The following is a 12,324-nucleotide window of genomic DNA, read 5'->3' as shown; positions in this document are numbered from 1 at the left end:
CATACCTACACAGTCTAGTCTATTGAGCTGAACTCCCCATCAGGTAAAAATCTTTGCAGGATGCTGCACACACAGATGCTGTACAGACACAAAAGATCCATCCCTGCAAAATGCATTCATAGTCTATGATATCTGCAGATCCTCATACACACCTTGTTTAACAGAAATTCATCTGCATATCTGACAATCATCTGCAGGTCTAAAAATCCATCCTGGTGGATCTGATCTGCAGATGAATGTCAGTTAAACAAGGTGTGTATGAGGATCTGCAGTTATCATAGACTATGAATGCATTTTGCAGGAATGGATCTTTTGCAGGAACAGATCTTTTGCAGATACTGATCTGTTGAATGTGTACAGCATCTTTGTGTGCAGCATCTTGCAAAGATTTTTACCTGATGTGGAGTGCAGCTCCATAGAATAGACGGTGTAGGTATGGCTCTCATACTACATGGAAGGGAGGTAAAATTGGTCCGACTATAGTCGTTTGAAACGATCGTTTCCCGATCACTTCAAACGACGATCGTTTGAAAAAAAGCAGCCAACGACCATGAAGTCTAACGACGGACGAGCTAAATCGTTCAGAACGAATGATCTAGCTTGGTGGATTTGTCCCAACGGCGATAATTTGCAAAAGTAGTACAACGTTGGAAACGATCGTTCGTACTAGGCTTGACATGCGCATTTCCCTATTTCTCCATGGAACTTTTCATTTTTATGCGCAATCGCTACTTTATTTGTTGTAATGTTCGTTTTAACGATCAGATCGTTACACACCTTTTACAACTAACTTTACTTAGGTCGTTCTTTCTTCAATTAAAAGTTCGTTCATAACGAACAATCGTTGTCGCATGTGTGTACGTAGCATTAGGCTAGAGGTGGCCTTTGCCTTGCATTCCCTGTAACAGCAAATGGATCATTTGAATCCTACCTTGGTGTGGCCTGAAAGGTCCATTTTTTTTTTTAGATGTTAATTTGCATATCATATTTGCATAATCCTGCTTCAACTCATAACTTGCATCTCATTAACCATCCCTATTTAGGGCTAGATGTTAAAGCTGCCTATAAGAAAGGAAATATTTAGGGGGGACGTGGGGTGTGATGTCTGAGGCCAGGGACCCACTAGAAATCAAAGCGCTTTAAAATCGAACAAGCGCATTTTTGAAACACTGTACAGTGCTTCTGATTAGCATGTGTAAAATGCAGCTTCTTTATAGTGATGGTCAAGTAACTTCGAGTTGATGCAAATTTATGCAGCTTGAAAATGAACGAATCGATTCCTGCTGAGGTAAAATTTGACTGGTTCATTTTCCAGCTGCATAAATGTGCATAAAAATTTGCATAAATTTGCATCAAAGTTTTTTGCATTTACTTGACAATCACTACTTCTTTAGCTCCAATCAGAAAAGCACTTGTGACCTCTTCTGCTAGGGGGCGGGGTTACTTATGAAAACAGGACATCAGGACAACCGGTGGGCATTATCCACTTAAAGACCAGCCTATTTTCCTGATATCGGTACTGCGTGGGCTCTCCAGCCCACAGCACTGATCAGGATTTAGCCAGGGCGATCAGACAACCCCCCCCCCTTTTTTTTCCCCACTAGGGGGATGTCCTGCTGGGGGGGTCTGAACGCCGCCAGCTTGCTGTGCTTTGCGGGGGGGGGGGCTCTTCAAAGCCCCCTTCCGCAGCGTTTTCTGCACTCCCTCCCTCTCCCTCCCTACCTCTCTCTTCATGGGCTATCCGTCCTGCGCATTGTGGGATAGGCTTCAGCCTATCATATGCCGGCGATCCCCGGCCAATCAGAGGCCGGGGATCGGCGATCTGCCTTACGGCACTGCTGCGCAGCAGCGCTGTATGACGTAAACAGCTGGGATTTCTTCCCCGCGTGTTTACATTACGTGTGCGAGCTGCGATCGGCGGCTCGCACACTGTTCACAGAGACACCCACCGTGAACTGGCATGGAAAGGCCGCTCGTTCGAGTGGCCGTTTCCATGCTATACCACGAACGACCCGCCGACGCCTATCGGCGTTAGGCGGTCGTTAAGTGGTTCATTCGGCCCCCAAATTGCTGCAAAATCGCTTTCAGGGCTGGAACCCGCTACAAAACGCTATCGCTAATCGCAATCGCTAGTGTTTTGTATGAACGGTTTGTAAGCTATTTCATGAGCGATTTTGGTATCGTTTTTCAGCTTTTTGCCAGTGATCGTGTAGTGATTACCATTTTTAATTCTGATTGGTCCTTTCAATTAATTTTAATTTTGTTGCAGTGTGCAGTAACTTCAAAACGCTAGCAAAATCACTCTGTGTAGGTTTTGATGAGCGATTATGCCAGCGTTTATATATTTTACATTGCAGAAATGCTAACCGCTAATGCTAAAAATGCTGCATGTCCTGCGTTTTGCGATTTGGCAATCGTTCCAATGGACTTTGGCCCATCTATGAATATTGGCTGAGCTTGTAGGGAAATTGCTAGCAGTTTGAATCGCTCCCTAAACGCTCAGAAAATCGCTCTAGGGGGTTCCAGCCCTCAAAGGTGATTTTGCAGTGATTGTATACTTTGAAGTGCAAACAACTGCGCCCAAAAGTCTGCATGTCCTGCAATTGCGATTAGCCCTAATCACAATCGCTCTAGTGGTTTCCCCAACATTTTTGGGGGCATAGTCTGCGATCCAAAAAACGTGGGCAAAGGAACTCTAGTGGGGTCCAAGCCCTGAGGAAGTGTTAGCTGTGAGGGTAGCATAGCGTTAAACATTAGGGATAGGTTAAAGGGGAACTTCAGCCTAAACAAACATACTGTCATTAAGTTACATTAGTTATGTTCATTAAAACAAGTAATATAATCTCTTGCCCGCCCTCTTTTAAAAGAATAGGCAAATATTTGTGATTTCATGGGGGAGCCATCTTTTTGGTTAAAAGGAGGTGACAGAGAGCATTGGGCACAGTTCCAACTGTCCTGTGTCCTGATCACCCCTCCCAGATGTGCACGCTAGGCTTCAAATCTCAAATTCAAAATTAAAAGAAAAAAAAAAGTGCACCAAAACAGCAGAACAAAAACATAATCAGAAATCCCATCATGCTTTGCACAGCATCAGGGGAAAAATGCCCAGGCAGTTTTTTTCTGTGCAGCTAAAAATAAGGCTTGGGTAAGAAAAACAGTTCTGATGCTGTGAAACTGTTAAACACCAAGCCTTTTGGCCCGATTCACACTTACAAAACGCTAGCGCTTTTGCTAGTGTTTTGCTCTGGCGGCTTTTGGCGATTAACGCCATTCACACTTGGGGCGATTTTCCGAAATCGCGATTAGCGCAACTATAGCACTAAACGCAATTGCCAGGAAATCGCCTGAAAATGGTGCAGGAGACAATTTTTTGGGGAGCAATTTGTGTTAATCGCCGGCGATTAACGCAAATCGCCCAAGTGAGAACAGGCCCATAGGTTATTGCACTAGTGCTTTAAAAAGCGCTAGCGCTTGAGCATTTTGCCAAAATCGCCAGCAAAACACTCTAGTGTGAATGGGGCCTTTCAGTGCTGATTAGTAGTTTTTTTTTTTTTTTTTTTTTTTTGTCTGGAGGTTCACTTTAATAAAAAATTGCTCTAAAATGGTACAGGGAGCACATTTTTGTTAAAGGGTTCTTTAACCTTTTATGGAAAAAAGTTTCACTCACCTGGGGCTTCTACCGGCCCCCTGAAGACGTGCTGTCCTGTGCCGTCACTAAAGGATCCTCAAGTCCCCTGCCACGGGTCACTTTCCCATTATTCGTCTAACTAGACTAGCGCAACTGCGCCTGTTTGGGCCGCGGGACAGGATGTCTGCAGGGGGCCAGTAGAATCCCCGGGTGAGTGAAACTTTTTTTTTTTTATTTTTTTTTTTTTTCACTAAAGGTTAAATAAGCTCTTTAAAATCGAAACACTGCAGTGAGAATACCCTTATAAGGTGACACTGCTTTAGCGCTTTGCCGATCACTGGAAAAAAGTGCATTGCTTAATTGTATGCAAATCTCCATAGGGAATAATTACATGCATTATCGCATTGTGGAAAGATGCAGTGTGACCCCTGCCTGAAAGGACAACTGAAGTGAGAGGGATATGGAGGCTGCCATGTGTATTTCCTTCTAAGCAATAACAGTTCCCGGGCAGTCCTGCTGATCCTCTGCCTCTATTACTTTTAGCCATAGACCCTGAACAAGCATGCAGCAGATTAGGGGTTGCTGACATTGTCCGACCCGACAAGATTGGCTGCATGCTTGTTTCTGGTGTACAGCAGACACTACAGCAGCCCAAAAGATCAGCAGGGCTGCCAAGCAACTGGTATTGTTTAACAGGAAATAATATGGCAGCCTCCGTATCCCTCTCGCTTCAGTTGTCCTTTAAGTCTGGTACATGTTTCAATTATGATTGGCCAATCACTGACCAATCTTACCTCTATATAGTATGAGGGCTTATTCACAGTGGGACGTTGCGTTGTAATGCGACGTTAAAGTCACAACGCAGCGTTACCACGCAACAAAAAGGTGGTAACGCACATTAACGCTGCGTTACCGTCACATACAGTAGGTGCAGTAAAGCATACAGGAAGTGAAAAGTATGTTTTTCTGTACCTGGTAACGTGTGCGTTACCATAGCGCTACATGTTACAATGCGACACTGACGTAGTAACATAGGCTTATCATTGCAGTGCGGTAAGCTGCGTTGTGAGTTTATAACGCAGTCCTGCAATGTTCCACTGTGAATAAGCCTTGAGGGTCAACAGATATTGGGCTCTATTCAAAATCATTTTCCGCATGCGGAATACTACTTACGGGAAATTTGCGACCAAAATAAGACCATGTTGACATTCACAAAATTTTCCGCATAACTTTGGAATAAAAATCTGCAAATAATGCGGAAAATTCGGCAAAGGTCAGTAATTTCCGCAAATGCCTCAAGTGCCGTTTTTTTTTTTTTTTGGGGGGGGGGGGGGGGGGGGGGATATTTTGGTACTTATCCGTTAGCCGGGCGCATCCTCTAGGTGATGACAAAACTCCACCAGAGTTACATCTTTCCCTACTATCCATGGCGGCCTGGAGGAGGAATAGTAATTAGCGCCACCTGCCGGATGCGCCCGGCTAATGGATAAGTGCCAATATTTTAGTGAATGTGGAAAAAATGCATAAATTATCACTGGCGGTAATATAGTGGTCAAAAATCTCTTACCGTATGTGTGGATTGTGAATAGAGCTCATTGAAGACTATGAGCAGATTGTGTAGGTAAACGCTCAGGGCCCGTTTTCACTGGCCACCGCGTGCGGCTGCGAGATGCGCAGCGGCACTTCCGGGTCTGCGGGAACGCTGACTAATCCCAGAAGCCTTACCATGCACGGCTATGGGATTTACCGCCTCCCACACGGAAACTGACGGCAAAGTCAGCTGAATCGCTAAGGTAAGCTATTTGGCCGGCGGAAACGGGCCCTCATACTGCACGGAGGTGGTATAATTGGTCAGTGATTGGCCAATCATAATTGAAAATGTGTACCGGGTTTTAGACCTCCTTTCCACTGACTGTTCAGCTGTGTGCTCAGCAAGCAGTTACCAGGCAGAAGTAAGCAGTTAGCATGCAACAAGCAGTTACCAGGCAGCAGTGAGCAGTTGTAAGAGTTTGAGGGACATTTTACTGCCTATCAACAGTCCGTGGAAAGGAGGCCTTTGTCAATTAGATGCAAATAATTTTGCCTTGCATGCACATTTCATGTAAATTGCATGCAGATTGAAACGGGGCCAATCATATTAATTTGATAGGTCCAGTTGCAGGCTGCATACTCTGCATGAAATTTGCATCTCATTAACCATCTCTAATCAAGAAACCCAGAGGAAGCTTAAAGCAGCTGATCTGCATATTCCTTCCATGTGAGTAATTCAGGAAGTCATGTGGTTGGAACTTGGGAGATCCACTATTTGTGTAGAAGTCTGCACCTTTGCTTTCACGTGAGAATAGTATACATGCAGCAATGTATATAATGTACTACAGAAGAATGTGAACTGATCACGCTATGCTAATATCTTAACACAGAAGAATGTAAACTGGCCAAAAGACGCTGCATAAAAATCATTATTCACAGAATGTGCAATACTTGCAGTTCCATTGCAGCAGGAGATAAGCTGGACTCCTAAAAGCTTGCAGGCTGGCTGATGTCACACTATCAATATTGTCCCTTCCCTGGCTTCCCCAATGCTGGGAGGAAGGGAGGGGTCTGATGCTGAGGGAGGCGTGGCCAAGCTGTCAGCTATAGCTCTGTTGTAGTCTCTTGCTCCTTCCCCCTGGAAATCAAAAAGTTTAGTTGCAGCAGACTCAGCAGCAGTGAGGCAGCAGCTGCCTGTCAGGGTGAGTGAGAGAGGCTTGTGTGGGGCGTACAGGGGCCCCTGGGACTGATTTTTGTTTTTTGACACCCCTTTTCTGGTCTGTGTGGCCCTTCTGGAGTTGGGATGTGACCAGGTCTAGCTGTGCCATGTATTGGAAGGGTGATCAGATGTTTCTATGTAAGCTTGAAGACAAGGATATCCCTGCAGTGCATTGTGACAAGGTAAGAGATGTGACAGTGGGGGGTCCGGGCACCGTGCTGAGCTGACATTGCTGCATGAGCTGGGTGCAGAGGGGCTGATAGCAGATAACGGTTATTATAATATATATTATTACATATTATAGGGATAACGTTACTGCACGTTTTTAGGAAACTTTGTGCCTTGTGCAATCATCTCACTAGAAAAGTGCAGTTACATTATTCAGGAACTTTTATTGGTACAATATACCGCATATGTTGTAATTGTCTTCTAACAAGTCCCAATAAAAAATTAAATTTGGAAGAAAAGTGCTGTTACATTTGCACAGACGCAATTTTGTTTTTACGTTTTCAGTGCAATTCTAATAATGTACCTGCATTTTTGTTTTTTGGGTGTGTTTTTGTTTTACATTTTTCAGCTGTTTGATTTTGGTTAGATAAACAGATACAACTTTCTGTAATTTACTTGCCACTGCCAGATTCCCCCCCCCCCCCCCCCCCAACATTTTGGGGGAAAAAAATCTATCTGGCAAGTAGATCTAACAGAAAATTGTATGGTGTGTGCCTAGCATCATAGTGGGCAGATTGGATGGCACCAGCTTACCTGGACTGTCAGAACGTAATGGCCCAAAACGGGTTAAACTTTGCAGATGTACAAAATTTTTAAATTGCATCTGTATTATAAATTTAAAGCGTGATTTAGGTTTCACATTGCCCAACCTCAAGTGATTCGTGTAACAAATTTTATTATTCCAGCAGAGGTTACAGAAATTAAAAAAAAAAAAACTGGGGTTTTTAATTGTATTTCTAATATTAACAGATGACCTGTTAATATTAGTTATCAATTTATTTTTGTTTAAGTTAAAAAAAATATGAATAACATGACATTTTTTTTCAGTTTTTAACCTACTTTGTAAACTATGTGATTTGAATGTGTAACGTATAGGAAAAAGACATGTCAGTCTAGGTAGGATTCCTGTTGCTGATAGAATTGGAGCCAGCGCAGTTATTAGATTTGCTTGATATTTAGCTGTAAATAGTTCCACTATTAGTAAACCACAAATCCATTTCTCCCCAATCCTGCGAGTTCACAAATGCCCTGTGTGGTTTATGCAGAACCTTACTAAACAAGATATGTGAGATGACACGAGATTATAATTGTACAGCCATTTATGTACACAGGTACCAGAAATGGATCAGCTGCCATTATATTATATTATATTATATTATATTATATCACTGGCAAATCATGAACTTTAGCAAAGGAGAGAAAATAAAGGGAAAATGTATAAGGGTGCCGCAAATACAAATTAACAATCCTGACATAGCTCTTATGTAGTCTGTGCAGTAATGGTGATGTGTGCACATATAGGTATATATCTATCCTACGTTATACTACATATAGATATATAGATATATAGATAGCATGTAGTATGTTCTGTGTATATGTATGTAATTACAATTTTCATGTGCACGGATTAATTGTTGTATATGAGCATCATCTTAATTACTCTATATTTCCTGTGTTGTGGTTGTACCATATTTTGTCTATAGTGCATGATTGTAGTTTGTACCATAGGCCTCAATTCACTAAGCTTAACTCCTGTCTTTAATAACTCTTCTGAGCTGTTTTACAGTTATCACCATGGTGATATAATTGTGATAACTGTAAAACAGCTCAGAAGTTATTAAAGACAGGAGTTGAGCTTGGTGAATTGAGGCCAATTATTGTCTTTACTGCATAATTTTAGTGTTTGACTGTAGTATATTCGTGCATAGCTGTATGACACGTTTGTTGTATGTGTCCCTTTAAAATCTACATACTTGGAATGTGAATGTTAAGCTGTTCCAATGCCTGTTTAAAGTCTGTGTATAATATGTGTATGTATATGTATGTATTTAAGTGTGCGCCGTTTTTGTATACTATCCGTAGTGTGAGGGGGTAAATGTATCCTCTTTTGCAATAGGGTACATTATAGTCAGTTGATGTATATTGGCGTATAAAACTTTAGTGATGTCGGTCCTAGGAAATGACATTCACTATACGTGTCACTCTTATAATGGCATATGGCCCATATGCAATTTTTTTTTTTCTGCCTAGAGGATATTTTTAAACATGTTAATATTAAAATACTTAATTTTGATACGGATGGTTATAGGTAACTTTTTAGCACTTTTATCAGAGGATGAAGTAGATGAAAAGGTATCACCTAGGAAAAAAAACTCGTGTGGAAAAGTTAATTCCACATGGGTATATCTGTTTGTATAGGTTTGTACAATTCAGTGTCCATCCTAATGCAATAAATTCGCGTGTGGTGCAGTATTTGTTATCATTAAGCAAGTTTTTTGTTTTTTCAATAAACGTGTTTGCAGAGTGAGTGTGTTCTGTATTTTATAAAATGCTGTGTGCCACAACCTTGTAGGTGCTGATAGTTGGGTCTGTAGTTACATATTTTGTGTCCCGGGATATCATTCTTGTGTAGTAATATTCACTTTAGTATTATTCTTGCACTGTGCACCCATCAAAGACCTGGTGACAATTGGCTAATATACGTCACATGTGTAATTATACCCATTTTTGTGTATATAACGCCTTCGTGTGTTGCTTGATAATGGGCTGGATTGATATTACACTCTTTACGTATCTGTCGGTATTGTAGTGAGAATAACATACTATTTTAGCAGTTGTACGCAACGTTTGTTTACTTGGGGCGTTATCATTCTGTAGATCTATAATGTCTTGACGGGCATGTTTTTTTTGTGGATGCTAAAAAACGCAAAGCATTCAAATGCAAGTGAAAGGGTAGGGTACACCGTATACTTTACTTGTGTTACAATCAGTTGCTACACTATTGCAGTTACCCTGTTAGTATTTCCAAAACTATTTTTTTTTGTATTACTTATGCTGTGTTTCTGAATGCTGTAGTATAGGACATATGTAAACACGTTTACCTATCGAATGTAGTAGAGTAGTAACCCAGCCATTATTACTGGAATTAAAGTGTCTGTGTTTCATTTATTTCTACGAAAAAGAGTTATAGTTTTCAGTGTTTGTTCCTGTTACAGTTATTTCTGTGCCTGTTAGTATTGCACAAACTAGTCCTGTGTGCCAGATAATAAATGGATGCAGAGTGATGGCAAATCTTGCAATGCAGTAATGTACTGTAGTATTTTATGTAAAAATGTATACATTTTCACTGGTGGCAATGGCGCTATTGTAGTGCTCCCTGTTTTATATTTGTTGTACGTGGTTAGCTGCAGTTGTTTGGTAAGGCAGTGCCCTTTGGTATGTTCTTTAATACAATGGTGAACATTTTTAATATTCGCATGTAGAATTTGTAGGCATTTAATGAATTTGCACCCCATTATGTTTTGGTCGGTTCTGCCTCCTCGGGTGATCGTGGTCTCTGCCCTGGAGGTGAAGTGGGATAACACGGGGCATCAGCCTTTGTGGAATGGCTGATTTGCTGCATTATGCAGATGACGCCCAGCAGCCCCGCTCAGCCCGGGATAATGATCTCTGAAGGGCCCTCTTCGTGGTGCGGCGTGCAGGCATGTGCTCCGGGCAGCGGGCAGAGTGGGGCTGCGCTGCGTGCGCCACGTGACTGCGCGAGCAGGTGTGAGGAGCGCGCGGCACGCCCGGGGATAATGAGGCACCTGCGCTGAGGAGGGCGGGGAGAGGAGCGCTGTTCTGTGCGGACCTGGCTCACTCTGTCTCCTGTTCTTGTCTCGCAGTTTTCGGTCCTTATGTCTGAGGAGTGCGGGGGAGCAGCGCTGACTATGGGGAGGAGTCGGAAGAGCGAGGGCAGCCTGGTAAGTGGGGGTAAGTGTGTGGAGGGGAAGTTGCATTGTGCAGGCCTGGGTGTGTGCTGGGGATGCAGGGTTTTCTATTATGTTTATGTTGAGAATAGTTTTACTCGCTGGGGGTGTTATGGGTGTACTGGGGATGGGCTGTAGTATGGTGTAATAATGTGGGTTGGGGAGCACAGGTAACACTGTAGCTATGCAAGGATAGGAGGTGCTCAGGTTAGTGTATTGAGTTGAGACTGGACTGTGCTGTTGAGGAAGGGGGCGCAGAGGTTATGGGTGTAGAATGGTCATAGGCTGTGGTACTGTGAGGGGGTAGGTATGTATTGCACACAGGTTGGGGCATGCTTGGAATGGACTGTGCTATAGGGGAGTACTGGTAGTAGGTGTGACAGGAATGTACTGTGGGGAGTACAGGTGACAGGTTTGCTGGGAATGGGCTGTGGTAGTACAGCAGCACAGGTTATGGGTGTGGGCTGGAAATACGCTGGGGGGTGGGGGGAAGAAAGCGCACACTGATGGTAAGTTTGCCGGTAATGGCCTGGTATTGGGAAGTGCTGGGAATGGGCACAGACTGTTTTAGAACATTTGGGGGAGGGGCTGCAGGAAGTACCAGACTGTTTATATGGGGGGGGCACAGACTGTTGCATTTGTCGATTCCTGCTGTCTTGGACTGGCAGTTCCTCTATTCCTGCACTGTTGCTGTCTTGTTCCAAAACTCGGGCTTTCACTTTGTTAGGTCTATTTTAAATTAATAACTTGTTATTGTTATCCACTGATCAAAGTAGAATTTATTGTAAGTGAGCTGATTATAAAAGTGACTATATTTAAACTAGGGAACTGCCGTGCCCATGTCTCTGTGATGTAGTGACTGGCTGAGATTCAGAGGTTTATGAAAGCCAGAGCAAGACACAGAGCCAAGCTGGCACAATTCTCAGGTCAAGGATTCTCGCTCTGGGAAGCTGTTCCACTTTCCCACCTCTGTCCGCCATACTTGCTGCAGTCTGCTTTGTGCTGGTGATGTCACTCTGCCCCATTGCTGGCCATCTCTGTGCAAGCTCACGCCGGTATCCACAAAACACGGACTGTTGTTGGGACAACGGCTTGTTCTCACTTGTCCAATTAAATTCTTCCTTCTTACTACATGAAAGTTTTTCGTATCAAATTAATTTTTTTTTTTTTTGTAGCTAATTTACATCTGCGTTTAAATGAGTCCCATTTTAAACAAATGTGTTAGGCCTTGATCCCACTAGCAGAGCTTTTCTAAGTGCTTGTGATTTGAAAAGCTCTTTCTAATGTAATTCTATGGGTGTGATCCCACTTTTAATATCCCCCATAGCATTACATTAGCAATCGGTTTTCAAATCTCTAGCGCTGAGAATACCAATGCTAGTGGGGTCCCAGGCCTTATAACACATCTACAGCACTTAGGCCTGGTTCACACTGCAAGAGGTTTTTCTAAGTGCTTGTTAGTTGAAAAGCTCTTGCTAATGCAATGCTGAGTGTTTTTTTTTTTGTTTTTTTTTATATTAAATAAAATCACATTGCTCAAGTGGGATCACACATACAGCATTACATTAGCAAATCACTAGCGCATAGGAAAAGCTCTTGCGGTTCGATACAGGCTTTCAGCTTCTTTTAGATTAAGGCTAATTTCACACCAGGACGTTGCGTTAGAGGGGGCGTTAAGGTCGCATAACGTCCCCCTAACTCAACGCCTGGTGGTGCTGGATCTGGACGTCAGAGTGAGCCGCGTTGTGCAGCTCACTCTGGCGTCAGTGATGCCGTGATGCGCACTCTTGTGCGTATGCGGCATCACGTGGTCCCGCCGGCCAATCGCCGCACAGAGCGGCTGCTCCAGGAAGTAAACACTGCACGTCATAACGTGCAGTGCATATTAATTAGCCATGTGCCTGGCCGCTCTCCGCTCCTCCCCAACATTAGTGAGCATGTGCAAGCAGTCTAACGCGGCTCAGCCGCGT

General features: G+C 43.2%; 1 protein-coding gene across 2 annotated transcripts in view; it reads left to right on the top strand.

Moving 5' to 3' along the window:
* Window positions 1-6,346: 6,346 nt before the first annotated feature.
* The window catches only part of LHX8 (LIM homeobox 8), a 95,919-nt gene continuing 89,941 nt past the window's right edge, over window positions 6,347-12,324 (top strand). Inside the window, exons 1-2 of one of the 2 annotated variants that reach the window (XM_068242473.1) lie at window positions 6,347-6,559; window positions 10,271-10,348. In XM_068242473.1, the coding sequence (XP_068098574.1) occupies window positions 6,485-6,559; window positions 10,271-10,348 (153 nt within the window). In that variant the 5' untranslated portion in view covers window positions 6,347-6,484. The remainder of the gene's footprint in view (window positions 6,560-10,270; window positions 10,349-12,324) is intronic. The other variant, XM_068242474.1, reaches the window with a different exon arrangement.

The sequence above is a fragment of the Hyperolius riggenbachi genome, chromosome 6, assembly GCF_040937935.1.
Source record: "Hyperolius riggenbachi isolate aHypRig1 chromosome 6, aHypRig1.pri, whole genome shotgun sequence".
Lineage (NCBI taxonomy): Eukaryota > Metazoa > Chordata > Amphibia > Anura > Hyperoliidae > Hyperolius > Hyperolius riggenbachi.
This window is presented reverse-complemented; position numbering and strand designations above follow the sequence as displayed.